This window comes from Archocentrus centrarchus, chromosome 11 (genome assembly GCF_007364275.1).
Source record: "Archocentrus centrarchus isolate MPI-CPG fArcCen1 chromosome 11, fArcCen1, whole genome shotgun sequence".
Lineage (NCBI taxonomy): Eukaryota > Metazoa > Chordata > Actinopteri > Cichliformes > Cichlidae > Archocentrus > Archocentrus centrarchus.
The window spans coordinates 7,398,204-7,424,215 of NC_044356.1; the positions used below are offsets into that span (position 1 = coordinate 7,398,204).

The window sequence follows — 26,012 nt, forward strand, 5'->3', positions numbered from 1 at the left end:
AAAGTGGAGTCGTTAACACCTCGCGCCTGCCGGCTCCCCCCGTACCTCTACCCCCCCGCTGCTTCTGGTGGTACGTAAACGACCATATCCGTCTCAGGCGAACGAATATGCGCTGCCCCGTATGCTGACGAAAGCTGACGATAACTAGCGGCGCCCGCGTCAGTATACGGGGACGGATATGCCTCTTTTCATGCAGTGTTATGTGCTTTTCCCCCAAGTTCATAAAATTGTTGTTGAGACCTAATTATTGCCCTCTCTGCTTGATATGTATTCATAATGTTATATTTTAATTTCAAATTCACCAATTTTTTTTTTTTTTGCTCTCTGTGACGTTACTTTCAGTCCACTGTGTTCTTTAACACTGAACTGAATCTCAGGTACATACATATTTAATCTGTTCTCTTATTTCTGCTTTCTCACAAATACTTCTGTGAGGATCTGAGCAGGATACATCATTCCAGCTCTTCAGGTCAGGATTGCTAGTTTTTTCCGTCATCCTCACACAGTTCTCTCCTTCAGGATTTTTCCCTCTCCAATTATTTGGCTCCCCACTGAGCCAAAAACTAAAAATGAAGAACAGAAAGAACTGGTTCAGTAAAAACTGGAAACTTTGATTCTGGAAATTAAAAAGATATTTTACAACAATCAAACCTTTCAGTCAGTGGTGTGTTGTCCACCCACATCCATCTGCCCTCTGCTGCTGAGTCTGTCAGTCCGATCCAGAACTTGTCCTCAGCTTCATTCATTAAGTTTCTCACTCTTCCATCCAGGAACCTCTGAACAGAAACAGATGATGAAAATGACCTTGTTAGACTTTTCTGTGCTGACATGATGAAACATAAAGATGTGATCAAACATGTGAGAACATGAAGCTGCAGCAGTGTTTCATACCTGCTCCTCCCTGCTGTCTATGTTAACCAGGTCTCCTCCTTTAGCTCTACATTCAGCTCTGCTCTGGTTCCAGGAGGATTTACTGATGGAGAAATGATAGCACTTTCCTCCATGATGCTCCCAGCCTGCTTCACATCTATCACAGGGTTCATCTTTGATGAGAGTATTAATGTGAAGTTAATGTTTCCACAGTTTAAATTACATTGTAGAGGGTCAGTGAATCAGTGAACCCAAGTTTAAGTCTGTAACATAAAGTTTGAACCTTACTTCTGAGCTCTTCTTGTTTCTTGAGCTCTTCTTTGTTCCTCAGGTTTTCAGACACTGATCAGAACACAGAAACAAACAAATCTCTGAGTAACATTTATGGCGTTTCACTGAAACGGGACAAAGAGTTTCTGGATTCATTCAGATTTTTCTGGATTTTACAAAAGTGCTGAAAAAAGGTCAAAAAGTCAGTTTGAGAAAAACACATAAAAATAATTCTTTTACGTTTTTATTTTAATAAAACATCATTTTGTTTCCGGTTGACTTTTAATCAGAAAAAGCATTGCACCCACTCACCGGTAACACCAAGAGCAGCAACAGCAGCAGCCAGGAGAGCACCGAGGACCAGCAGGCCCACTCTCTCCCAGGTGACCTTTGACCTTCTGCTCAATGACTTGACTTGTTGGGACCCCTCTGAACAGTTAGCAGAGACAGGGATGTCACAGAGATGTAAAGTAAGCTCCGCTAACAACACTTAATAAATAATCATATAAATATTTTGGGGCTTCAGATGCAGATTTTTTAGATGAACTTTAAATATAGTTATATATGCTTCAGTTTATTTTTTATAATTAAATCAGTCTGAAAATCAGGCTAACATGACGCCCCTCCTTCAAATTATCTATACACTCAGTTACTTGGTACTTTAATTAAAGTAAAGCAGTACTTGACTTAATTACTCCCCAGAAAAAGAAATGATTTGTTCTTTTTTTCTGTTGCTGCATATTTACAGCATTAGGAGGAGACACTGGTCTCCTAATGTTCTCATGCTTCATGTTGTTTAGGATGCTGTAAATATTTGTAATCACACTGATAACCCAAAGAAAGGGAGAAGAAACTCCTGACATGGTTAAAGTTGTAAAGAGACATATTTGACCCTAAACTATGATTTTATTACTCTTAGTGACCAAACATCCACCTGTCTCCTTATATGGTCTTCATCTGGAACCTGTTAATTACAGAGAAAATGACTTTAACCCAAACTGTAACTGACACTGAAGGTGACCTGAAACAAAGCAAGGAGCCAAAATGTTCCTTAAATGACGACTTGAGGCAAGTCGAGCCCAATTTTTACAACCTCATACAGAAATAAGTTTTAGTCTCTGTTGCTCATTTCAGTAGAGTTTAATTTTTCTGTGAGGCCTAAGCTGCTTTTATCAGTGCTTGTTAACACCAGAGGATGCTGTTGCATCAGCAGTTTCTCTGCAAAGTCGATGTTTGGAGCTGTTTGCTTGGTAACCAGAAGTGTCATCTTCAGGAAGCTCGTTTCTGCCAAAGAAAAAATATTTTTCTGACCTTTCATAAGTCAAAATTTGGGGATTTCATCTGTTTGGTTTCATCTCATGAACTCAAACTTCTGAGAAAATAACTTGAAATTTGATCTAAAATGGATGTCAAAATAATATTTATTTATTTCAGTATTGGAAACGAGCTTCCATAACATCTACCTTCATATCAGAGTGGATGGACCTGCTTATCTAAGCAGCTGGTTCCACGTTAGCTGGTAACACCTCAGCCTTTAAATATGGTCACACCTGTTTTATTGTTTGTCTGCCTGTTTAATTTTAAGAAAGAAAGAAAGAAAGAAAGAAAGAAAGAAAGAAAGAAAGAAAGAAAGAAAGAAAGAAAGAAAGAAAGAAGAAGAAAGAAAGAAAGAAAGAAAGATAGAAAGATGAAGGCTGAAATGCAGAACTTGAAAACATGGAGTCTACAGTCCACATGCTGACTTCATTAAATCCCAGAGTTCAGTAGTTCCCTAAACGCCTCACAGATTATTAGAAAGGCTCATAAACTTTTAGCTGAGGATTATAGAAGCTTAAACTTCCTGCCGCCCTTCCTCTTCAGCTGCATGCTCACCAAGTGTGAAGTAGATATTTTTAAGAAGTGCAAAGGAAATGACTCTGAAAAGAGTCCTGCAACAAATTTAGACCTAATGAAGAGTAAAACGTGCTCATGCATTACAGTCGCTGTAATTGCTGAAATGGAAACATGAAGCTTTCCTCCTCAGAAAACAAAGAATAGAGAAAGTGAGAGGTCTGCAGCGCCGACTCCCAGAGCTACAAACTGTCTTCAGCAGTGAAGCCCGTCTGAAGCAGCAGCAGTGTGTGAGGAACGCTAACACGGGCGAGGAAGTGTTACTGATTTGAGAACAGCGTTAAGAGTGAAGAGAACTCCTGATGTGATGGAGAAAATCTGTCAGTGCGACTCTTTACCAACCGGGCGGCTCTGCTGTGGCCGGCTGAGTCTTTGAAAGCTTGACTTCAGAGTAAATGATGTCGGGCGATGAGGAAACGGCTTCTCCTGCAAAAACATGAAACCACGTTCCTGTTCAGAGTGCTGTGAGTACTGATGAAGGCTGCTGATGAAACTGGAGCTTCAAAATTCACTGTGTTCACATCTCACTCAAAGCCAGACAAAGATTTTATCTTCACTCACAAATACAGAAGATAAACTCACCGCTGACTCCCCGGTTTCCTCTGGTAAATTTCACATCAGAGTACAGAACTTCAGCTTCAGGCATTTTACTGCTGTGAGTCTTTCAGTGAGACTGAAACAGACGTTTCCAAGATGCAGTAGAAATGAGGAAGGTTTAACTTCCTTCCACTAAAAGTTGAAATCATGTGGTAATTTCCTTTTCTGTGTGGACAAAGTGCCCAATAGCTGCTCACGTCTGACGAGCTCTAAACTGCTGAAGGTTTCAAACACACACAATTAACCGACCACGTTTCACAACTATAATAATAATTTGTAGTCTTTTGATTTTCCAAACATGCACAAATATGCAAAAATAATTTCCATGATGAGAGGAATTTTGACCTCTCAGGTACTGCATGTACAGGATTGGCTCAAATGATCCTCGGTGTGGTGCCACAGACGTTTGAGGACCACTGCAGGAAAAAAGGTCCTGGTCCTGACTGATGAGACTGATTGGTCCAGTTTTCTCTTCCAGGTATTTTGTTCCTGTCTGCAGCGGCTGCCCTGATGTAAAGAGCTCCACCACCACCTTCTTAGTGTTGATGTTGGGCTGCAGGTGGTTCAACTGTAACCACTAAGAAAACTCTCCATAATAGTAAGCTATTTTACATTTAGCAGAGAAAAACTGGTCTGACTTCAACCCTAAAACTGTTCTTGTGATTCAAAATGAATTTTAGACAAACTTAAAAAAGTTTAACTCTGATCAGGGTTTGAACTTAAAGGTGGTGAAAAATCAGAAACACAAAGTCCACAAAGGTCCAACAGTAGAAAAGTTCATTAAATCTTAACAGACTGGAATCACACAGGAAGAACAGAATAAATCCACTCAGGGCTGATTGGGCTAATCAGCTCAGGAAAACGAGACACAGGTACAGATGATGAAGAGAATGAGACACGGGAGGAAGTGAAGAAACACGCAGGAGACGACAAACTGTCAGAAAATAACCCGAACCATCACGAGTAACCATGGGAACAAGAAACTAACACTAAAATTGTTACACAGGAACACGAAGAAGACAGGAAATAGAAATTCATGAAGAATAATCTTACAAAAAGACTCATCACTGGAAAAACAACTTAAAAAGAATATGATGGCACTTTGGTCCATTTTATTTCTTTTATTTAAAAGATGTGGCTGTAAAAGTCCTGCTGATATGTTTGAGTGGTTTAGTCACATGTTTCCAGATGGGTGGGGGTGGTGTGGTGGTTGGTGCCGTCGCCCTCGAGGTCCTGGGTTTAAGTCCAGGCTGTGGCTGCATGGACGTTCAGTCAGCTTAAATAAGGTGCTGTGAAGAGATGCTCCATCCCAGAGCGGCCTTTTAGTGGTTGGAGTCACACTGTGTTACTATGAGTGTATAATGTGTAATCAATCATACATTATTCTAATTAAATGTAATTGTAATCAAGTATAAATCTAATAAATATAATGAATGAGAAAGTATAATGTTAAGAAAACGTGCTGATCTGTGTTTGTGTGAAATGAAGGGAGGAAGTGCAGCAGGATGTTGCTCAGACAGTTTGTGACACAAAAAGATCAAGATGTTGTGATAGGATGGAAAGTGTGTGTGTGTGTGTGTGTGTGTGTGTGTGTGTGTGTGTGTGTGTGTGTGTGTGTGTATAAAGATGTGCGACTGTGAAGGTTCTCTTCTTTCCAGACATCTGAAGAAGGATTTTGGAGTTTGCTGTTAGAAATTTCAACGAGGCGTGCCGGAGCATCGACCATCACCTGAACGCTGTAGATTTACACATTTGATTATCATTTCTGTGTTTCTCTCTGCACATTTGTGCTGGATTTAATCTAAGAAGGAATTGAAGAATCTCGTACTGGATTATCGTTTCCCCAGCGCTGCAGGTCGAGGCGTGTGTAGCCCGGTTAAAAAATGGGAAACTGTAATAAATAAGCTGTTCATAATAAATTTGTGATATTTGGTTAAAAACAGTTAAAAATATATTTAGTTGTGTTAAGTTCATGGCTGAAATATTAAGAATGTTAAAAACCATTTGTTTTAATTATTGTATATTTCTTTTGGTTTTAAAAACTGTATTTCTTTGAAAGAACTGTTTTTTCCAAGTGGAAGTGAAGGGGACACAGGTGGAATGGCGGAGGGAGAACGAGAGGAGACGAGAGGAGCTACCGCAGAGAAGTGGATTCCCGCAGAGATCGGAGGCAAAAGTTTTTGGCTACAGACATTTTGGATTGTCGGTTAGATAAGTCAGAGACTGTGGGCCATTCTGTGAACAGCAAAAGTCGACCTGAAGTTTGCTGTGTGGAAGTTTGCTGCTCGTTGGTGAAGTGAGTAGCTAATGACTGAGCGATCGGACTGTAAGCGGCTAGTAGCTAACCCAGCTTCAAGACAGCTGCCCGGTCTGGACATTTTGTGGGCCAGGAAAAGAGATAGCATCCAAGCAACAATTAGAGTGGCCCGGGGACGCCCGTGGTTCCTCTAGTGGAGGTGAAGTCCATCTTGTTCTGCAGTGATTCCTGAGAGCTTCTGTTCTGCTCCGGAGATGAGGCCTGCTGGCTAGCTTCTTCCTGCGGGACACGTGTCTTTCAAAAAGGTACCACCATTTTATTTTGTTGCTCCAGGTGGAGTGAAACGACCACTGAGTTTTAGGTCACTACGATCTCCAGCCACGATTCAGGCCTGCAACATTTATTTTCTTTTATATTGTTTTGCCGGCATAGTGTTAAAGGATAAGGATGATTTGAAATTTAAGTTGAATAACAGAAGGCACTTTAATTTTGTATTTCTCTTTTATTTTCATTGAACTATTAGTAAATTGACTCTTTTAATTTCAAATACTGGTGTGTTTATTGTGTTATAGTAAAGCTCATTCTCTTTAAGGTTTCAAGGTGGTAGTAGTAAATGTACATTCTCTGTTGCTAATCCTATTGTGTGTGAGTGTATGTTAGTTTCTGGGGGTAATTTGAGTTGAATAATCTTTAATTGTTAACAGTTACAGTAGATAGAGAAAAGAACCTAGGGCCCCATCTGCATCGTTATTTACATATATGGCAGACGGGCTACATAAAATGGAGGCACCGCTGGGATGTTCACAACCCCCCTTTTATTAGATTTCAATGGATTAGCTAAGAAACCGTAGAGAAGCAATACTCTTAAGAATGGCAGATAAGGTAAACCTTGTTTCTGAGCTGAAGAGATGGTGCAGGGGTGAAGGTTTGGATGAAGCCCATGGACTAATGGTCATTGTTCCAGAAGATACTGAAATATCCAAAATTGAAGAGACTCTTGAAACTATTAAGTGCTTAGGGCGAGTTTGTGTCAGAGGAAGGGTCTTTGATGCCAGATCAGACAACCTGATGGTTTTGTGTGAAAGTAGAGAAACTTTATCTGGCGCAAGTCTTCCTTCAGAGGTCCATCTTCCTGAGGGAAGGGGGTCCTGGCCCTTAGTCACTACAGGAAACTCCCCTGACACTGCTGATGAAGAGTTTGACAAAAAACTAAAAGGGCTATTGGCAGCTGAAGGAAAGACCATAGAGGACCTTAAAGTCCTGCTGACTACTGGTCAACGCCCCACGGACTCTACTGAGTCCATCCTCCAAGCAGTTGGGGATTTTTTGGAAAAGGCTACTAAACCTCCCTTAGAAGGTATTTATCGACGCTTACGCATTTTTTCAGGAGCACAGCCTGTCCCAGCTGGGGAAGAGCAGTTTGAGTACTGGCTCGAACAGGCATGGCTCATGATAGAAGAAAGTGAATGCACTGATAAAGAAAAAAAGCGGCGATTAATGGAAAGTTTAAAGGGGCCAGCACTGGAAATTGCAAAAGCTGTGCGAACCTCCCATCCGGATGCTAGCCCTGCTGTGTATTTGGAAGCCCTAGAAAGTGCTTTCGGAACAGCAGAATCCGGGGATGATCTGTATTTCGCATTCAGATTGATGCAGCAGCAACCTGGAGAAAAACTTTCCGATTTCCTCCGAAGGCTGGAGCGCGCTCTCTCTAAAGTCATTCAGAGAGGTGGCCTTCCCCCTAGTTGTAGAGATAGGGCTCGGTTGGAACAACTACTGAGAGGGGCAGTGGCCTCTGACCTGATGTTAATCCAGCTACGCTTAAGAGAGCGAAAGACAGCTCCTCCTACCTTTCTGCAGCTTTTGAGTGAAGTTCGGGCTGAGGAAGAGTATGATGCCTCTAGGATGAAACTCAAAACTTCAGTGCATCGAGTAGAAGCAACACAGACAGTGGATCTAAGACAGGCCGAGATCCAAAGTCTAAAAGCTGAAATCAAAGAGCTCAAGAGCATGGTTGCATCAGTTGGGACCAAGCCCCATGTACCTAAGGATGAATATCCCAGTGCTGGTACTGTGATCAAAGAACACACTTTTGAGAACACTCAAGAGTCTGAGCTGACATCTTTAAAAAAGCAGTTAAAGAGGTTGCAGCAAAAAGTAAATAAAAGAGTGCCTGAATCAGACACTCTGGCCCAACCAGCTACAGTTTCGACTATGGAAGCTTCTGCTAGCTCCCTCTCCAGACCCTCCAGACACACAGAGGAACAGTTCTGTTACCGGTGTGGGGAGAAAGGTCACTTTGCCGCAAAATGCCGTAATCCAGAAAATCAGAGCAAGGTCATTAGGCAACTGATTCAAGCTCTAAAGCTAGCAAAGGTACACCAACCTTCTGCAAAACCAGCAAGGGAAGAGGTTAACTGTGGTGTCAAGAGAAGTCTCGTACTTACCCCACAGGACTCTGGAATCCCTGAAGGTTTGATTGGGCCACCTAGCATTGTACAGTTAAAAGTTAATGGACACTCATGCCATGCCCTGTTTGATAGTGGCTCTCAGGTCACTATAATTTTTGAGTCCTGGTACCAAAAGTACCTCCCGGATGTCCCCATACAACCAGTGTCCGGTCTTGCTCTGTGGGGTTTGAGTGAGTCAGAGGCTAGCTATCCTTATCGTGGCTATGTAGTAGTAGACCTTGAATACCCAGCCATGGTCACAGGGACATGTCAGATTGTGACAGTTCTTGCCCTGATTTGCCCCAGTCCCCGAACTGATGACCGGACCCCAGTTATTATAGGGACAAATACCAGTCATGTCAGGAGTCTAGTGGAACAGTGTCGAGCAAGTGGCATTGATATCACACAAACTCTTGGCATACCGGCTGAGTCTAACAGTGAGCATTCAGCTGCAGAGACTACATCATCTGCCAGTGAGTCAGAAGACAGTGTTGGCATGGTGACATGGCAGGGCCCTGGCCCTCTTACTCTGCCCCCAGGTGCAGACCAGCAGGTGGTCTGCAAAGTTGATCTCACACAACCGGTTGATAAAGAGATCCTGATGCTTGACTCTTCTCCTTCGGCTCCACTTCCGGCCAGTGTGTTACTGCAACCTATGGTAGTACCAGGCCATGCAGTGAATGTCAATAATTTCAGAATCCTGGTTCAGAACCAGTCTCTGAAAGAGACAGTCATACCAGTGGGCACGGTCCTGGGACACATGTACCTCACTGAGAGTGTTGCTACAGTTCCTCTGGCCAAGTCAGCATCAACATCAGACATTGATGCCAAACTGATTAATTTTGGAGATTCACCTGTCCCAGAAGAATGGAAGAGACGATTAGGAGAAAAACTGTCTCAACGATCAAATGTCTTCTCCAAGGAGGAATGGGATGTTGGGCTAGCCAGAGATGTGGAGCACACAATTCGCCTCTCTGATGATAGACCCTTTCGGCAGCGTTCCCGCCGCCTGGCTCCTGCGGACATTGAGGATGTCAGAAAGCACCTCCAACAGCTCCTGTGTGCAGGCATCATTAAGGAGTCTCGTAGTCCATATGCGTCACCAATTGTGATCGTTAGGAAGAAAAATGGGACTATAAGGATGTGCATTGACTACAGGCTACTGAATAGCCGGACAGTTCCCGATCAATACACTACACCTTGTATTGATGAAGTACTGGACTCCCTGTCTGGAAGCCAGTGGTTCTCTGTTCTCGACTTGCGGAGCGGCTATTACCAAATAGCCATGGCTGAGGAGGACAAAGAAAAAACTGCATTCATTTGTCCTCTGGGCTTTTTCCAGTTCGAAAGAATGCCTCAGGGAATAACTGGAGCCCCAGCAACTTTCCAAAGGTTAATGGAAAAGACTGTTGGTGACATGAACTTGCTGCAAGTACTGGTCTACCTCGATGACCTAATTGTCTTTGGAAGGTCCTTGGAAGAGCACGAGGAAAGGCTCCTCAAAGTTCTAGACCGACTTGCAGAGGCTGGACTGAAACTCTCTCTTGAGAAGTGTCAGTTCTGCCAGCCAAAAGTAAAGTTTCTTGGCCACATTGTATCCGCAGATGGTGTTTCACCAGACCCACAGAAAATTGAGGCAGTCATTGGCTGGCCTCAGCCAACAAACCTGAAAACATTGAAATCCTTTTTGGGTTTCTGCGGATACTATCGCAGGTTCATAGCCAACTATGCTGCCATTGTCAGACCGTTGACTAAGCTGACGAAAGGCTATGCTTCCCACCCAGAAAAGTAAGAGGCAAAACAGAGACCCTACTAAGACTTACCTGAGTGAGTCCGAACCTTTTGGTGAAAGATGGGATCAGTCCTGCATAGATGCATTCCATCAGATCATCTACTGCTTGACTCATGCCCCTGTGTTAGCTTTTGCTAACCCTGAAAAGCCGTACATCCTGCATGTGGATGCAAGCTTGAAGGGGATTGGGGCTGTCCTTTATCAGGAATACCCAGAAGGATTGAGACCAGTTGCGTTTGCCAGCAGAAAGCTTAGCCAATCTGAGAAACGATACCCAGTACATCAGCTGGAGTTCCTGTCACTTAAGTGGGCTGTGGTGGACAAGTTCCATGATTATCTTTATGGGGTTCGATTCACGGTGCGCACCGATAACAATCCCTTGACGTATGTGCTCACCACAGCCAAGCTTAGTGCAGTAGGGCATCGATGGCTTGCTGCCCTTTCCACATACGACTTTGACATCCATTACCGACCTGGAAGGCATAATATAGATGCTGACCTCCTTTCCAGAAACTTTCCAGACAGTGATAACACAGAATGGGAGATCATTCCGCAGGCAGATGTAAAGTCAGTCTGTCAACAGGTTTGTGTCTCTGAGTCCTCAGATGGCCCCCCAAGGTACATTGATCAGTTAGGAGCTTCTCCTGCTTGTGTGCCAGACATCTACTCTTTCCCGACATACATGGGATTGAAGTCTTTAGAGTGTCTGAGAAAACCACAGCTGGTCAGTGCCCAAAAAGAGGATGCGGTAATTAGAGCAGCTTTGCAAGCGGTTCAGAATAAACAATGGCCTGAGGATACAGAGAATAATCCAGAGCTCTCCCAGCTGAAACGAGACAAGGATAAGCTGGTAATAAAGGATGGGCTGCTTTATCGAATAAGCAGGCAACCCTCAGGTGAAGAACTCACTCAGCTTGTTCTACCTGTGGAGTTCCGTAAGATTGTGTTGACATCATTGCACGATGATTTGGGACACCTTGGCATTGAAAGGACCACTGATCTCCTGAGGAGAAGGTTCTTTTGGCCCAAAATGTCAAGAGATGTGGAGCAGCATGTAAAGACTTGTGGAGAGTGCATTACCCGTAAGTCACCTCCGCAGAGAGCAGCTCCATTACATCAGATCCTAAGCAGTGGCCCTATGGATCTAGTATGTATTGATTTCCTTTCATTGGAACCTGATAGTAAAGGCATGAGCAGTGTATTAGTGATCACTGATCATTTCACTCGCTATGCACAAGCTTTCCCTACCAAGAACCAGAAGGCTCAGACTGTGGCAAAGATACTGGTTGACAAGTATTTTGTACATTATGGTCTGCCTTCTAGAATCCATTCAGATCAGGGCAGAGATTTCGAGAGTCACCTGATTCGAGACATGCTGAAGATGATGGGAGTGCGGAAGTCCCGAACTACTCCGTATCACCCTCAAGGAGACCCTCAACCGGAAAGGTTCAACCGGACCTTGCTTTCCATGCTTGCTACTCTGAGTGATGAGAAAAAACAACAGTGGAGTCAACATGTTGGATTTCTGGTGCATGCCTACAACAGTACTAAATGCGATGCAACAGGCTATTCCCCGTATTATCTAATGTTTGGCAGGGAAGCCCGGCTCCCAGTGGATTTGTGTTTTGGTAATGGTGAGGATGGAAAAGGAGAGAGCCATTCACGCTATGTGGCAAAGTTGAAGGAAGACCTTCAGAGAGCATATCAGCTTGCCACTGAAACTGCCAACAAGAGTCACCATAAGAACAAGAGAATGTACGACAAAAGAGTTGGCTTTCAGTCTCTCAAAGTAGGTGACAGAGTGTTACTCAAGAACTTGGGGCTTAAAGGAAAGCATAAGTTGCAAGTCCGGTGGAGTCCTGTCCCCTACACTGTAGTGGAAAAACTGCCCAATCTTCCAGTTTATAGAGTCAAACCTGAAGATGGTTGTGGAGGCGTGAAAACTATTCATCGTGACCATATCCTGCCTATTGGACAACTTGTGAGGTTGCCAAAGACTAATAGGGATTGCAGTCCACCCACCAGACCAAAGACCAGAACTTCATCTACCCAGAGATGGACCCAAAACTTACCTGAGAGTCGAGAGGTGCAAGACTCTGACTCATCCTCTGATTTAGAGTATTATAGACCAGCAAGGATTGCCGATGAATGCTCAGCAAGATTGGGGCAACAAATGTGGCAACCTGCTAGGCGGTCATCTGTTGTTTTGGAGGAAGAGAGATCGCGTTCTCAGTTAGATGAAGGTCCAGAGCTGGATCATGCTGAGCAAGAGCGTTGGACTGATCAAGACCAGCAATCTCAGGATTCCGTTCCTGATTCTGGAACTGATCTTGAGGAAGAAGATTTGGAAGGGGATGGATCTCACCATGCTAGAGCTCCAAGATATGTGAGAGAGACAGATTGCAGACATGATGAGAAAACTGAGATCCGCCCCAAGAGAACAGTGAAGCCAGTTGTTAGGCTAACGTATGACAAACCAGGTACTGCCAAAGATGAACCAATCACCATCATACATAGAGGTGTTGTCATAAAGATTGGGCAAAGCTAAAAAAAAAAAAAAACAGGATGCTTGCTCACACCCCCTTATGTGTTTTATGTTTTGAGATGTTTGAAGCCTGATGAGGACATCAGACGTTTAGAAGGGGGAGGGTGTAGCCCGGTTAAAAAATGGGAAACTGTAATAAATAAGCTGTTCATAATAAATTTGTGATATTTGGTTAAAAACAGTTAAAAATATATTTAGTTGTGTTAAGTTCATGGCTGAAATATTAGAATGTTAAAAACCATTTGTTTTAATTATTGTATATTTCTTTTGGTTTTAAAAACTGTATTTCTTTGAAAGAACTGTTTTTTCCAAGTGGAAGTGAAGGGGACACAGGTGGAATGGCGGAGGGAGAACGAGAGGAGACGAGAGGAGCTACCGCAGAGAAGTGGATTCCCGCAGAGATCGGAGGCAAAAGTTTTTGGCTACAGACATTTTGGATTGTCGGTTAGATAAGTCAGAGACTGTGGGCCATTCTGTGAACAGCAAAAGTCGACCTGAAGTTTGCTGTGTGGAAGTTTGCTGCTCGTTGGTGAAGTGAGTAGCTAATGACTGAGCGATCGGACTGTAAGCGGCTAGTAGCTAACCCAGCTTCAAGACAGCTGCCCGGTCTGGACATTTTGTGGGCCAGGAAAAGAGATAGCATCCAAGCAACAATTAGAGTGGCCCGGGGACGCCCGTGGTTCCTCTAGTGGAGGTGAAGTCCATCTTGTTCTGCAGTGATTCCTGAGAGCTTCTGTTCTGCTCCGGAGATGAGGCCTGCTGGCTAGCTTCTTCCTGCGGGACACGTGTCTTTCAAAAAGGTACCACCATTTTATTTTGTTGCTCCAGGTGGAGTGAAACGACCGCTGAGTTTTAGGTCACTACGATCTCCAGCCACGATTCAGGCCTGCAACATTTATTTTCTTTTATATTGTTTTGCCGGCATAGTGGTAAATGATAAGGATGATTTGAAATTTAAGTTGAATAACAGAAGGCACTTTAATTTTGTATTTCTCTTTTATTTTCATTGAACTATTAGTAAATTGACTCTTTTAATTTCAAATACTGGTGTGTTTATTGTGTTATAGTAAAGCTCATTCTCTTTAAGGTTTCAAGGTGGTAGTAGTAAATGTACATTCTCTGTTGCTAATCCTATTGTGTGTGAGTGTATGTTAGTTTCTGGGGGTAATTTGAGTTGAATAATCTTTAATTGTTAACAGTTACAGTAGATAGAGAAAAGAACCTAGGGCCCCATCTGCATCGTTATTTACATATATGGCAGACGGGCTACACGTGGATACCAGTGTTAATTTTGACAGCAAATTTTGATTTAGTTTTGGTCATAATTTAATCATCAGAATAGTTTTAGTTTTAGTCGATGAAATTATGGTAAGAATATAGTCGACTTAATCTACAGTCGATTTAGTCGATTAAAATATAAAGGGTGTAAAATGTAAATGCTTTTTCTTCAGTTCCCTTGAATTAGTCATTATACACACTTACACAAAATTAAACATTTATTAAAAGTTATGGAATATTATTAATAATATTAACATTAGCGTTTCACCTGCTTCCCACACACCTGATCATTAACACCATCTTACTGAGATAATCCGAGCGTTTTACAGCAGGACGCTCTGAAAGGTACAGGGCAGTGTTCAGGACTAAGATTAGGAAAGGCTAATCCACCGCGGTGTGGAGATTTTCTCTAAACACAAACGCTAAACTGGGAAAAACACTTTACCCTGCATGACATTAAAATGCTTACCTTTGCATGCAGATCTGGGTGACTGGTTTGCAGATGTCGTTAAGAATTTGTCGTGTTTTTACCCGAGATAGTCGCCCCACATGGTTTACACATCGTTTTGTTTGTCACAACATCCAAGGACAAATGTGTCCATACATCGGCTCTTCTCTTTCTCCCTGCTGACATTGTTTACATAACTTAGTTCTATCGGAAGGAAACGACCAATCACAGGCTAGTTTGGTCTTCCCGGGTTTAGAGCAAATTTGCGCAATTATGCGTTTGATTGGATGTTTTCCTAACTTGTCCCCCCTGTCACAAAATTAATTAAGTTCTGATTGGATTTCGTCCCCGCCAAGCATTTTCCTCTCGTTTTCATTCGTAGGCGAAAGTGTCAATTAATTTCGTTATCGTTTTTATCATTTTAGGTAGTTTTTATTTAGTTATCGTCTCATTATCGTCATGAAAAAAGGGTCTTTGACAAAAACTATGATGAAACTATTTCATCAACGAAATTAACACTGGTGGATACGTAGAATAAATTAGTCAGGTTAGCATAAATTTAGGGTGATTTTCTTATGTGAGTTTTATTATTTGATTTAGCTTTAGCTGCTAAATTGTTTAAATTAAATATCCTGCATTTAAAAGGTGGGTAAGTGTTACAGCTCGTTACTAAAGCCCCTGAAAATTAACAGATCCCTGAGGCCTATTCACTTCCCGGGCACTAAAATATTACAGAGCCATCACACCAAGTGCACCAGATCATAAAGGACAGCTGTGGATGCCAGGCGTGACTGCTGATTGTGCTTAACTGTTGGTGTTGCTGGTTGGTGGAGTCAGCAGTAGAGCTAGGCTGACCTCCTCAAACCAGCTTAAATAGTTTCTGGTCATTTCTGATAGTTAATAATGTTTGGCTGTGAAATAATAACCACACAGACACACTAGCAGGATGTGAGCTCACAGGAAGGCAGATTTAAATAATTAACAATAATGAAAATTAATCTTTATTTTCTGACAATGGCAGCAACAATCTCATAGCAAGGATACAACAATCACATCAATAAGGGATAACTCAATACAAAACATCCACATTTATTTATGCTGATGGTTTTTGCTCTCTGTGACGTTACTTTCAGTCCACTGTGTTCTTTAACACTGAACTGAATCTCAGGTACATACATATTTAATCTGTCCTGTTACTTCTGCTTTCTCACAAATACTTCTGTGAGGAACTGAGCATGGTGAATCATTCCAGCTCTTCAGGTCAGGAGCTCCACCTTTTTTCCACATCGCCACACAGTCCTCTCCTTCAGGAGTTATCCCTGTCAAATTATTTGGCTCCCCACTGAGCCAAAAACTAAACCTTGAAGAACAGAGAGAACTGGTTCAGTGAAAACTGGAAACTTTGTTTCTGGAAATGAAAAAATATATTTTACAACAATCAAACCTTTCATTCAGTGGTGTGTTGTCCACCCACATCCATCTGCCCTCTGCTGCTGAGTCTGTCAGTCCGATCCAGAACTGGTCCTCAGCTTCATTCATTAAGTTTCTCACTCTTCCATCCAGGAACCTCTGAACAGAAACAGATGATGAAAATGACCTTGTTAGACTTTTCTGTGCTGAGATGATGAAACATAAAGATGTGATCAAACATGTGAGAACATGAAGCTGCAGCAGTGTTTCATACCTGCTCCTCCCTGCTGTCTATGTTAACCAGGTCTCCTCCTTTAGCTCTACATTCAGCTCTGCTCTGGCTCCAGGAGGATTTACTGATGGAGAAATGATAGCACTTTCCTCCATGATGCTCCCAGCCTGCTTCACATCTATCACAGGGTCCATCTTTGAAGAGATTACAGCAAAGACTTCAGTCAGATGGAAGAAATCACTCTTCACGTTTGTGTGAACTCAGTTTTTCTGTCAGTCCATCAATGTTTCTTTAATCAGAGGATACAGATGTGTCAAACACTAAATCCATAACTTACGTTTCTGAAAGGTGGACAGCAAAGTGCTGCATGCTTTTACTTTAGAGAGCGTCTCTGTTAGAATAAAGGATAAAAACAACTTTAATCAGTCATTGATCAGGACTGTGGTTTATTTTCTTTGGTCCTTTAGTTTCTAAAGCTTGAATTAAAAATGCTTCACTTTGGATCAAAATGTTCTAAATGAAGAAGCAGGACTGGATCATACTCAGCTGTGTCAGCAGTTTGAGTCAGACTGAAGGTTTGGAACAAGTGTGACCAAATATCACAGTATTTGTTTACCTGTCAGATTATTTTCACACTTCATTCTGTGATCTTCCAGGTTTTTGAGGTTCTCCTTTGTTCTCATGATTTCAAACACTGATTCAAAAATAAGAGAAACAAAGATCATCTTTAATTTGCTGCAGACCATTAAAACACTGAAGTCATCTGATGGCTGAGCCAATCTGCACATTCTGCAGGATTTGACACTTTGACTCTAAATGTTTTTATCCTCATTTGATTTACAGGAAATCACATCATTGATTTTGTTAAGTTCAAAAATGAAGGCAAACACAAACTCACAGAGACGGTAAATAACAATGAGAGCAGCAGCCAGGAGAACACCAGAAACCAGCAGTGCCGCTCTCTCTTTAGTCACCTTTGACCCTTTGTTTGATTTTGCATGCTGAGAGTCAGGAGCTTCACCTGATCAACATTTAGAGGAGACAGATGCTGGAGGTCAGAGGGCTGACACACAAGTACACAGGCATGTTATAAATATTATGAAGTATTATTATTATAGTACACTGTTGTAGATGAGTGCTGATAAAGGAACGTGTTGGTTAAGATGTTTCACACCAACAGGAAACATCACACACTGAGTATCAGCCTTCTTAAAACATGTTAACATGTGACACGTCCTCACGCTCAGTTCCTTTTTTTTTAACTTGATGTCTTCATTTGCATCATTTTAAAGCACTTAAAATGTGGCTTATGTTCTAAAATATTAACATAAATTATTATCTCTGGAGCTTGGAAAAGGCGACTGGACTTCTTTTTGTTTCTTGAAGACGTTTCACCTCTCATCCGAAAGGCTTCTTCAGTTCTCAACCAAATGGTGGAGAGACCCAGGTATTTAAACCCCTGTGGGCGTAGTCCCCTGGAGGTGGTTATGACCCTCTATTGATCATGTGCTTGAACACATGTGCCCAGGTGTGAGGGGGGCGTGGGTCATATTTAATCAGTGGTTTCAGTTGAAACCAACTTAGGACTCCGCTCCATTGTTTCCTGTGGCCTATTGAGGTCACTGGAACAAAGGTGTGAATGGGGGTTGAGACGTCTGGGAAGGGAGCTCAGGACAGCACTGTAAGCGGGGGAAAGTTGGTGACGTAATCCACCTCCTCTGTTCAATGATGGTTGTTCACAGTGGACATAGATGGCTTCTTTCACTCCTCTTTCAAACCATCTGTTTTCCCTGTCCAAAATGTGGACATTGGCATCCTCAAAAGAGTGCCCTTTTTCCTTCAGATGCAGATGTACTGCTGAATCTTGTCCTGTCGAAGTGGCTCTTCTATGTTGTGCCATTCGTTTGTGAAGAGGCTGTTTGGTTTCACCAATGTAGAGGTCCGAGCACTCTCACTGCACTGAACAGCATACACTACATCGCTGATCTTGTGTTTGGCGGGTTTGTCCTTGGGATGAACCAGTTTTTGTCTTAGGGTGTGACTTGGTTTGAAGTATACTGAGATGTCATGCTTGGAGAAAATTCTTCTGAGTTTCTCTGACAAGCCTGACACATATGGGATGACAATGTTGTTCCTCTTGTCCTTCCCATTCTCTGTAGTTTGTGTTTGGCCTTCATTCCTGTGCATCTTAGCTGATTTGATGAAGGCCCAGTTGGGGTAACCGCATGTTTTGAGGGCTTTCTTAATGTGTGTGTGTTCCTTATGCTTCCCTTCTGCCTTAGAGGGAACACTTTCCGCACGGTGTTGTAGGGTCCTGATCACCCCAAGTTTGTGTTCCAGAGGGTGGTGGGAGTCAAAGAGGAGATACTGGTCTGTGTGTGTGGGCTTCCGGTAAACTTCAATGTTGAGGCTTCCATCTTCCTCGATAAGCACCGCACAGTCCAGGAATGGTAACTTGTTATCTCTGGTGTCCTCCCTGGTAAAACGTATGTATTTATCCACTGAGTTAATGTGACGAGTGAAGGCTTCTACTTCTCGGGTTTTGATTTTGACCCAGGTGTCATCTACATATCTGTACCAGTGGCTAGGTGCCGTCCCTTTGAAAGAACCAAGAGCTTTACTTTCCACTTCCTCCATGTAAAGGTTGGCTACAATGGGAGACACTGGGGAGCCCATGGCACATCCATGCTTCTGTCTGTAGAATCCATCATTGTATTTAAAATATGTTGTGGTAAGGCAGAGATCTAAAAGTGCACAAATCTGATCTGGGGTGAAGCTGGTTCTGTTCAGTAAGGAATCGTCTTCCTGTAGTCGTCTTCTGACGGTCTCCACTGCCTCAGTTGTAGGTATGCAAGTGAAAAGTGAAACCACATCAAAGGACACCATGGTTCATCTGGATCCAGTACAAGATTCTGGACCTTGTTAGTAAAATCTGTAGAGTTTTCAATGTGGTGGGGTGTGATGCCAACAAGCGGTGATAAGATGGTGGCGAGGTGTTTGGAAATGTTGTAGGTGACCGAGTTTATACTGCTGATAATGGGTCGAAGTGGGACTCCTTCTTTGTGGATCTTTGGGAGTCCATAAATGCATGGAGTGGCTTCTCCAGGGTACAGGCGGTAGTAAGTGGGGCGGTCAATGGCTTTTTCCTTTTCAAGTTGTTGCAGGCAGCAAACAACTTTTTTCTTGTAGTTGCTTGTGGGATCACGTCTCAAGACCTCATAAGTATTGTTGTCACTGAGGAGTGTAGTAATTTTGTTGTGGTAATCCGATGAATTCAGCACAACCGTGCACCTCCCCTTGTCGGCTGGCAGTATGGTGATGTTTTGATCCTTGCTTAGGGCTGTGATGGCCTTCTTCTCCTGAATGGTGAGGTTGGATGGAGGAAGTCTTGCACTGGCGAGAGTGGCTGAAACTTTCATCCTGATCTGTTCTGCTACAGGATGAGAAAGTTTGTTATGTCTTATAGCGGTTTCTGTTGCTGTGATGAGGTCTACTATAGGAAGCTGTTGTGGGGCTATGGCAAAGTTGAGTCCTTTGGCTAGCACATTTTCTTCTGGTTTGGTGAGGACCCTGTCTGATAGGTTCTTCACCCACTTTCCTTGGTTTCCATTGCTTATCGTGTCGTCCTGTTTGTTAACAGATGAATGGTATGCCTTGGTTTGCAGAGTTTGAAATTTACGTAGTTGTCTTTCCTTACCTTTGATGTGTTGTGCGAGCTGGGCTTTGTCCACAAATGTAGAAACTTCTTCTGCGATGGTGTGAGGTAAGAGTGATGAGAGTTTCTGCTGAGTCTGGTGGATTTTGTTCTGGAGTGCATCTATGGTGAAATGGACCTGTCTTATCCTTTCACTTAAAAGGTGGTTCTGTGCGCTCCATAGAATTTGGTCAGCTCTATGTCCTTTTACTGTGGACCCAAGGTGCAAACTCTTGGGAACCAGTCTGGACTTCGTTTCAACTTGAGATGCAGACAGTCCAGACTGGTTCCCAAGAGTTTGCACCTTGGGTCCACAGTAAAAGGACATAGAGCTGACCAAATTCTATGGAGAGCACAGAACCACCTTTTAAGTGAAAGGATAAGACAGGTCCATTTCACCATAGATGCACTCCAGAACAAAATCCACCAGACTCAGCAGAAACTCTCATCACTCTTACCTCACACCATCGCAGAAGAAGTTTCTACATTTGTGGACAAAGCCCAGCTCGCACAACACATCAAAGGTAAGGAAAGACAACTACGTAAATTTCAAACTCTGCAAACCAAGGCATACCATTCATCTGTTAACAAACAGGACGACACGATAAGCAATGGAAACCAAGGAAAGTGGGTGAAGAACCTATCAGACAGGGTCCTCACCAAACCAGAAGAAAATGTGCTAGCCAAAGGACTCAACTTTGCCATAGCCCCACAACAGCTTCCTATAGTAGACCTCATCACAGCAACAGAAACCGCTATAAGACATAACAAACTTTCTCATCCTGTAGCAGAACAGATCAGGATGAAAGTTTCAGCCACTCTCGCCAGTGCAAGACTTCCTCCATCCAACCTCACCATTCAGGAGAAGAAGGCCATCACAGCCCTAAGCAAGGATCAAAACATCACCATACTGCCAGCCGACAAGGGGAGGTGCACGGTTGTGCTGAATTCATCGGATTACCACAACAAAATTACTACACTCCTCAGTGACAACAATACTTATGAGGTCTTGAGACGTGATCCCACAAGCAACTACAAGAAAAAAGTTGTTTGCTGCCTGCAACAACTTGAAAAGGAAAAAGCCATTGACCGCCCCACTTACTACCGCCTGTACCCTGGAGAAGCCACTCCATGCATTTATGGACTCCCAAAGATCCACAAAGAAGGAGTCCCACTTCGACCCATTATCAGCAGTATAAACTCGGTCACCTACAACATTTCCAAACACCTCGCCACCATCTTATCACCGCTTGTTGGCATCACACCCCACCACATTGAAACTCTACAGATTTTACTAACAAGGTCCAGAATCTTGTACTGGATCCAGATGAAACCATGGTGTCCTTTGATGTGGTTTCACTTTTCACTTGCATACCTACAACTGAGGCAGTGGAGACCGTCAGAAGACGACTACAGGAAGACGATTCCTTACTGAACAGAACCAGCTTCACCCCAGATCAGATTTGTGCACTTTTAGATCTCTGCCTTACCACAACATATTTTAAATACAATGATGGATTCTACAGACAGAAGCATGGATGTGCCATGGGCTCCCCAGTGTCTCCCATTGTAGCCAACCTTTACATGGAGGAAGTGGAAAGTAAAGCTCTTGGTTCTTTCAAAGGGACGGCACCTAGCCACTGGTACAGATATGTAGATGACACCTGGGTCAAAATCAAAACCCGAGAAGTAGAAGCCTTCACTCGTCACATTAACTCAGTGGATAAATACATACGTTTTACCAGGGAGGACACCAGAGATAACAAGTTACCATTCCTGGACTGTGCGGTGCTTATCGAGGAAGATGGAAGCCTCAACATTGAAGTTTACCGGAAGCCCACACACACAGACCAGTATCTCCTCTTTGACTCCCACCACCCTCTGGAACACAAACTTGGGGTGATCAGGACCCTACAACACCGTGCGGAAAGTGTTCCCTCTAAGGCAGAAGGGAAGCATAAGGAACACACACACATTAAGAAAGCCCTCAAAACATGCGGTTACCCCAACTGGGCCTTCATCAAATCAGCTAAGATGCACAGGAATGAAGGCCAAACACAAACTACAGAGAATGGGAAGGACAAGAGGAACAACATTGTCATCCCATATGTGTCAGGCTTGTCAGAGAAACTCAGAAGAATTTTCTCCAAGCATGACATCTCAGTATACTTCAAACCAAGTCACACCCTAAGACAAAAACTGGTTCATCCCAAGGACAAACCCGCCAAACACAAGATCAGCGATGTAGTGTATGCTGTTCAGTGCAGTGAAGAGTGCTCGGACCTCTACATTGGTGAAACCAAACAGCCTCTTCACAAACGAATGGCACAACATAGAAGAGCCACTTCGACAGGACAAGATTCAGCAGTACATCTGCATCTGAAGGAAAAAGGGCACTCTTTTGAGGATGCCAATGTCCACATTTTGGACAGGGAAAACAGATGGTTTGAAAGAGGAGTGAAAGAAGCCATCTATGTCCACTGTGAACAACCATCATTGAACAGAGGAGGTGGATTACGTCACCAACTTTCCCCCGCTTACAGTGCTGTCCTGAGCTCCCTTCCCAGACGTCTCAACCCCCATTCACACCTTTGTTCCAGTGACCTCAATAGGCCACAGGAAACAATGGAGCGGAGTCCTAAGTTGGTTTCAACTGAAACCACTGATTAAATATGACCCACGCCCCCCTCACACCTGGGCACATGTGTTCAAGCACATGATCAATAGAGGGTCATAACCACCTCCAGGGGACTACGCCCACAGGGGTTTAAATACCTGGGTCTCTCCACCATTTGGTTGAGAACTGAAGAAGCCTTTCGGATGAGAGGTGAAACGTCTTCAAGAAACAAAAAGAAGTCCAGTCGCCTTTTCCAAGCTCCAGAGACTACTATGACCTGGATAACTGAGAATCTACACAGACATATAAATTATTATCATTAAACAGTTAATGTGGGTTCAATATATTTGTAGTCCTGTACAGATAATGTAGTTTCCAGTATTCACGTCTCCACTTTAATGAAACCCAGTTTTGGTCAGACTGATGGTCGTTTGTCTGATGATCACTCAGATCTGACTGAAGCTCTCTCTTCTTCACCTTCCTGTTGTTTTACCTCCACATTCATGTTCTTACCTTCAATGCAGCTCTGTGGACGGCTCATCGTGCTGAGGCTTCAAGATCCTGATTTCAGAGTCGGTCCAACTGTCTCTGAATCACAAAAACACAACAACAACATGTTGTTACATTATTTGTTCTTTTTGTCATTTATTCTAGATTCAGTTCCTTTTGCATTTCATAGAAAATAGATGGAGACAAACACTCACTCTGATGGTTTCCTTATGACTTGCTTTTGCCTCTGAAGAAAGACTAAATGACAAATTTGTGTTTCACAGCCACTAAAAAACTTCCTGTTGAGTAAAGAGGAGGGAGGAGGCTTCATCTACAGTCTGGTTCTGTCATAGTTGTTGTGTGACAGGCAGGATTGGACCCCAGGATGCAGAACCAGACAAAATAGAACTTAAAGGTGGTTTATTAGGAAAACACAAGAAACCATAAACTCAGCTAACCTGGAGCTGGACAGGTGCTAGAACTAAATACTAATCAATGGTGCTGGGACAAACACACAACGAGGGAACACTAATGATGACACAACAAAGAACAGAATCAACAGTTAATCTATCTGCATGCATTTGGACTGGAAATGTAAACTCACCCAGCATTTTGTGTTGTGTTTCTTTAGTTTAGGTTCTGTTTTCATTTGAGATTCCTGTGTTTTAGTGTTCATATGGTTTTGGTTCTTAGTTTATTTTAGGTTATAGGTCTCATTAGTTTCTGGTATTTATATTGAATCCCTGCTCCCTGTGTTGTCCTCTGTTTTCACATGTCTGGTGTCTCTTTGTCTCTTGTGTGTGTTATTCCTCGTGTTCTGTCAAGTCTGCGTGTGCGTCATGGTTGGTCACTTCCTGTTTTATTTTTACCGTCCTGTGTTTGGCTTTGCTTCCTTTGTGTTATTCTTTCATTTGGTTCACCTGTTGTTCCCAGCTGTCACCACTTTCCCTGATTATCTTGTGTGTCTTTAAGCCCTCAGTTTTCCTCTGTTCATTGTTGTGTTATTGTCTGTGGTCCCTGCCTGCTGTGTGGCTTCCCTTTAGTTTCCAAGTGTGTCACATTTTGAATTTATGTATGAGCTTGGATTTTGTCCTTTGTATATTTGGACATTGAAAATAGTTTCAGCATTAAAGCTGTTTAAAGTCATTTCTTTATCATGCGTTCTGCATTTGGGTCCACCCCTGCCAGCCACACAGCCAAACCGTGACACTCCCTCATTTTCACCTTCCTGTTGAAGTAACATCACATTAATGTGCTGACTTTTTATGTGGTTCTGTGGACAGTTTATCATTAAATCAGCTTGACTTTACTTTTAGTTGAAGCCTGTAAGATGCTGCAAAAATTGCAGTTAGTGAAGCTGCACTAATCAGACTCCTAAAACACATGATTCAGTAAACCTTCAGCCTGGATCTGCGGTAACCAAACTATTCCAGGGAAATATTTTATCTTTTTTTAATTTCTAAAAGAAAAAAACAGGACAAATTACAGCTGAAAATGGTCCATTTCACAGAAGTCAGCACTGCACAACAGTATTATTAAAAATGAATCCCAAAAAGATTTAAAAAATGTTATTCAGATTTATTTCACCATGTTTCATTTTTCTATAAACAAATCTGGAAGAGTAGAGTACATACAGTATCTAATTGTTTGAGACATTAGCTTTATAAACATGACATCACTCCACCTTCTGTTTCCTGTACTGAGACTGTTTTATAGGCTGAACTGGATTTCAGACTGCTGGTTTCTCACAAAGATTTTGAGCCTTTTTGCAGGATGGAAGCTTCAGGTCAGGAGCACGACCTTTCCCCCCCACCCTCACACTTTGTCCAGCAGGATTTTCCCTGTTTGTCCCGTTCCTGGTGTCCGGCTGATTTCTGCTCCAAAAAGTCAAACTAAAAGATGAAAGACAGAAAAGGGTTGTCCAGTAAAAAAAAAAGAAAACTCTGATTCTGGAAATTTATATATATATATATATATATATATATATATATATATATATATATATATATATATATATATATATATATATATATATATATATAATTTTTTTTTATCAACAATCAAACCTTTTGTTCAGCGGTGATCCATCCATCCAAAACCATCTGTCTTCATCTGCAGAGCGTTTCAGTCCGATCCAGAACTTCTCCTCAGTTTTGTTCATTTCTCTCAGTCTTTTCTCCAGGAATTTCTGAAGAGGAAAATGTGTTGAAAATTATTCTGAGATGTTTCCGTTATAAGATGGTGAAACATAAAGGAGAGATAAAAATGGGAGAACTTGAGTGTTTCATACCTGCTCCTCCCTGCTGTCTATCTTAACCAGGTCTCCTCCTTTAGCTCTACAGTCAGCTCTGCTCCTGTTCCAGGAGGATTTACTGATGGAGAAATGATAGCACTTTCCTCCATGATGCTCCCAGCCTGCTTCACATCTATCACAGGGTCCATCTTTGAAGAGTTTACAGCAAAGACTTCAGTCAGATGGAAGAAATCACTCTTCATGTTTGTGTGTTCTGCAGGCAGCAGGAGGCTAACTTACATTTTACTGTAGGACATGGAGGACATGTAGGCTGCACCGTGCTGCATGCTTTTGTTCCTGTTTTGAAGATAAAACAACCCGACTGTCATCAGTCTTATTTATTTTCACAGGTTTGTGACCTGCAGGCAGCAGGAGGCTCCTTCTGTCCCGCAGTTACAATCTAACTTCCTGCTTCTGTCACTCCATCAAAGTTTCTTTAATCATCAGAGGATACAAATATGACAAAGACAAAACTGAAAGCTTACTTTCTGCTTCAAGAGATTGTGGACATGTTCACATGTTCATTGTGTTGCATGTCGTCTCTGGTACAAAAAAGGGGAAAAAGAATTTTAATTAAAAAAAAAAAAAAAGTCTTATTGAGTGCCCCCCCCCCCCCCCAAATGCAGAACAGAAATGTAATAGTTAGGATAATTAATAATAACACTAGAGAAAAAAAAAAAGAAAATTGAGCAGCTCACTGGTAACACATAAAGCAATGACCACAGCAGCCAGGAGAGCACTGAGAACCAGCAGGGCGAATCTTTCTGAGGTGACCTTTGACTTTCTGCTCAACGCTGCTTGTTGAGAACCCTCTAAACAGTTAGCAGAGACAGAGATATAAATGTGTGCAGACTGTGGTCACAACAACATGAATACAGATTTT

The 26,012-nt window shown here is 42.6% G+C and overlaps 2 protein-coding genes across 2 annotated transcripts; both read right to left on the minus strand.

The window, feature by feature from the left end:
• Positions 1-373: 373 nt before the first annotated feature.
• On the minus strand, positions 374-3,725 carry LOC115788208 (hepatic lectin-like). The gene is made up of 7 exons (XM_030741155.1): positions 3,613-3,725; positions 3,373-3,456; positions 1,453-1,569; positions 1,159-1,212; positions 892-1,043; positions 652-776; positions 374-563 (listed from the first exon to the last, which is right to left on the minus strand). Exons 1-7 carry the CDS (start codon positions 3,674-3,676, stop codon positions 374-376), a joined length of 786 nt encoding a protein of 261 aa, XP_030597015.1. The 5' UTR covers positions 3,677-3,725.
• Positions 3,726-13,322: 9,597 nt separating this feature from the next.
• On the minus strand, positions 13,323-25,416 carry LOC115788209 (brevican core protein-like). The gene is made up of 11 exons (XM_030741156.1): positions 25,377-25,416; positions 25,127-25,278; positions 24,903-25,024; positions 24,618-24,728; positions 22,861-22,898; positions 16,935-17,057; positions 16,653-16,730; positions 16,079-16,230; positions 15,839-15,963; positions 15,571-15,754; positions 13,323-13,442 (listed from the first exon to the last, which is right to left on the minus strand). The coding sequence occupies exons 1-11, from the start codon at positions 25,414-25,416 to the stop codon at positions 13,323-13,325; spliced, it is 1,245 nt and encodes a 414-aa protein (XP_030597016.1).
• Positions 25,417-26,012: the final 596 nt, after the last annotated feature.

Excerpts from the sequence above, each read along its gene's own strand:
- LOC115788209 (XM_030741156.1), bottom strand. The coding sequence starts at position 25,416 with ATGCAGCACGGTGCAGCCTACATGTCCTCCATGTCCTACA. Across the intron at positions 22,899-24,617 it reads GGTCGTGCTCCTGACCTGAA|CCTCAGCACGATGAGCCGTC; the intron begins GCTTCCATCCTG and ends AGGATCTTGAAG. Across the intron at positions 17,058-22,860 it reads TCCACAGAGCTGCATTGAAG|GTGAAGCTCCTGACTCTCAG; the intron begins GTAAGAACATGA and ends AATGTTGATCAG.
- LOC115788208 (XM_030741155.1), bottom strand. The coding sequence starts at position 3,676 with ATGCCTGAAGCTGAAGTTCTGTACTCTGATGTGAAATTTACCAGAGGA. Across the intron at positions 3,457-3,612 it reads AGGAAACCGGGGAGTCAGCG|GAGAAGCCGTTTCCTCATCG; the intron begins GTGAGTTTATCT and ends ATGTTTTTGCAG. Across the intron at positions 1,044-1,158 it reads GAAACAAGAAGAGCTCAGAA|ATGAACCCTGTGATAGATGT; the intron begins GTAAGGTTCAAA and ends CTCTCATCAAAG.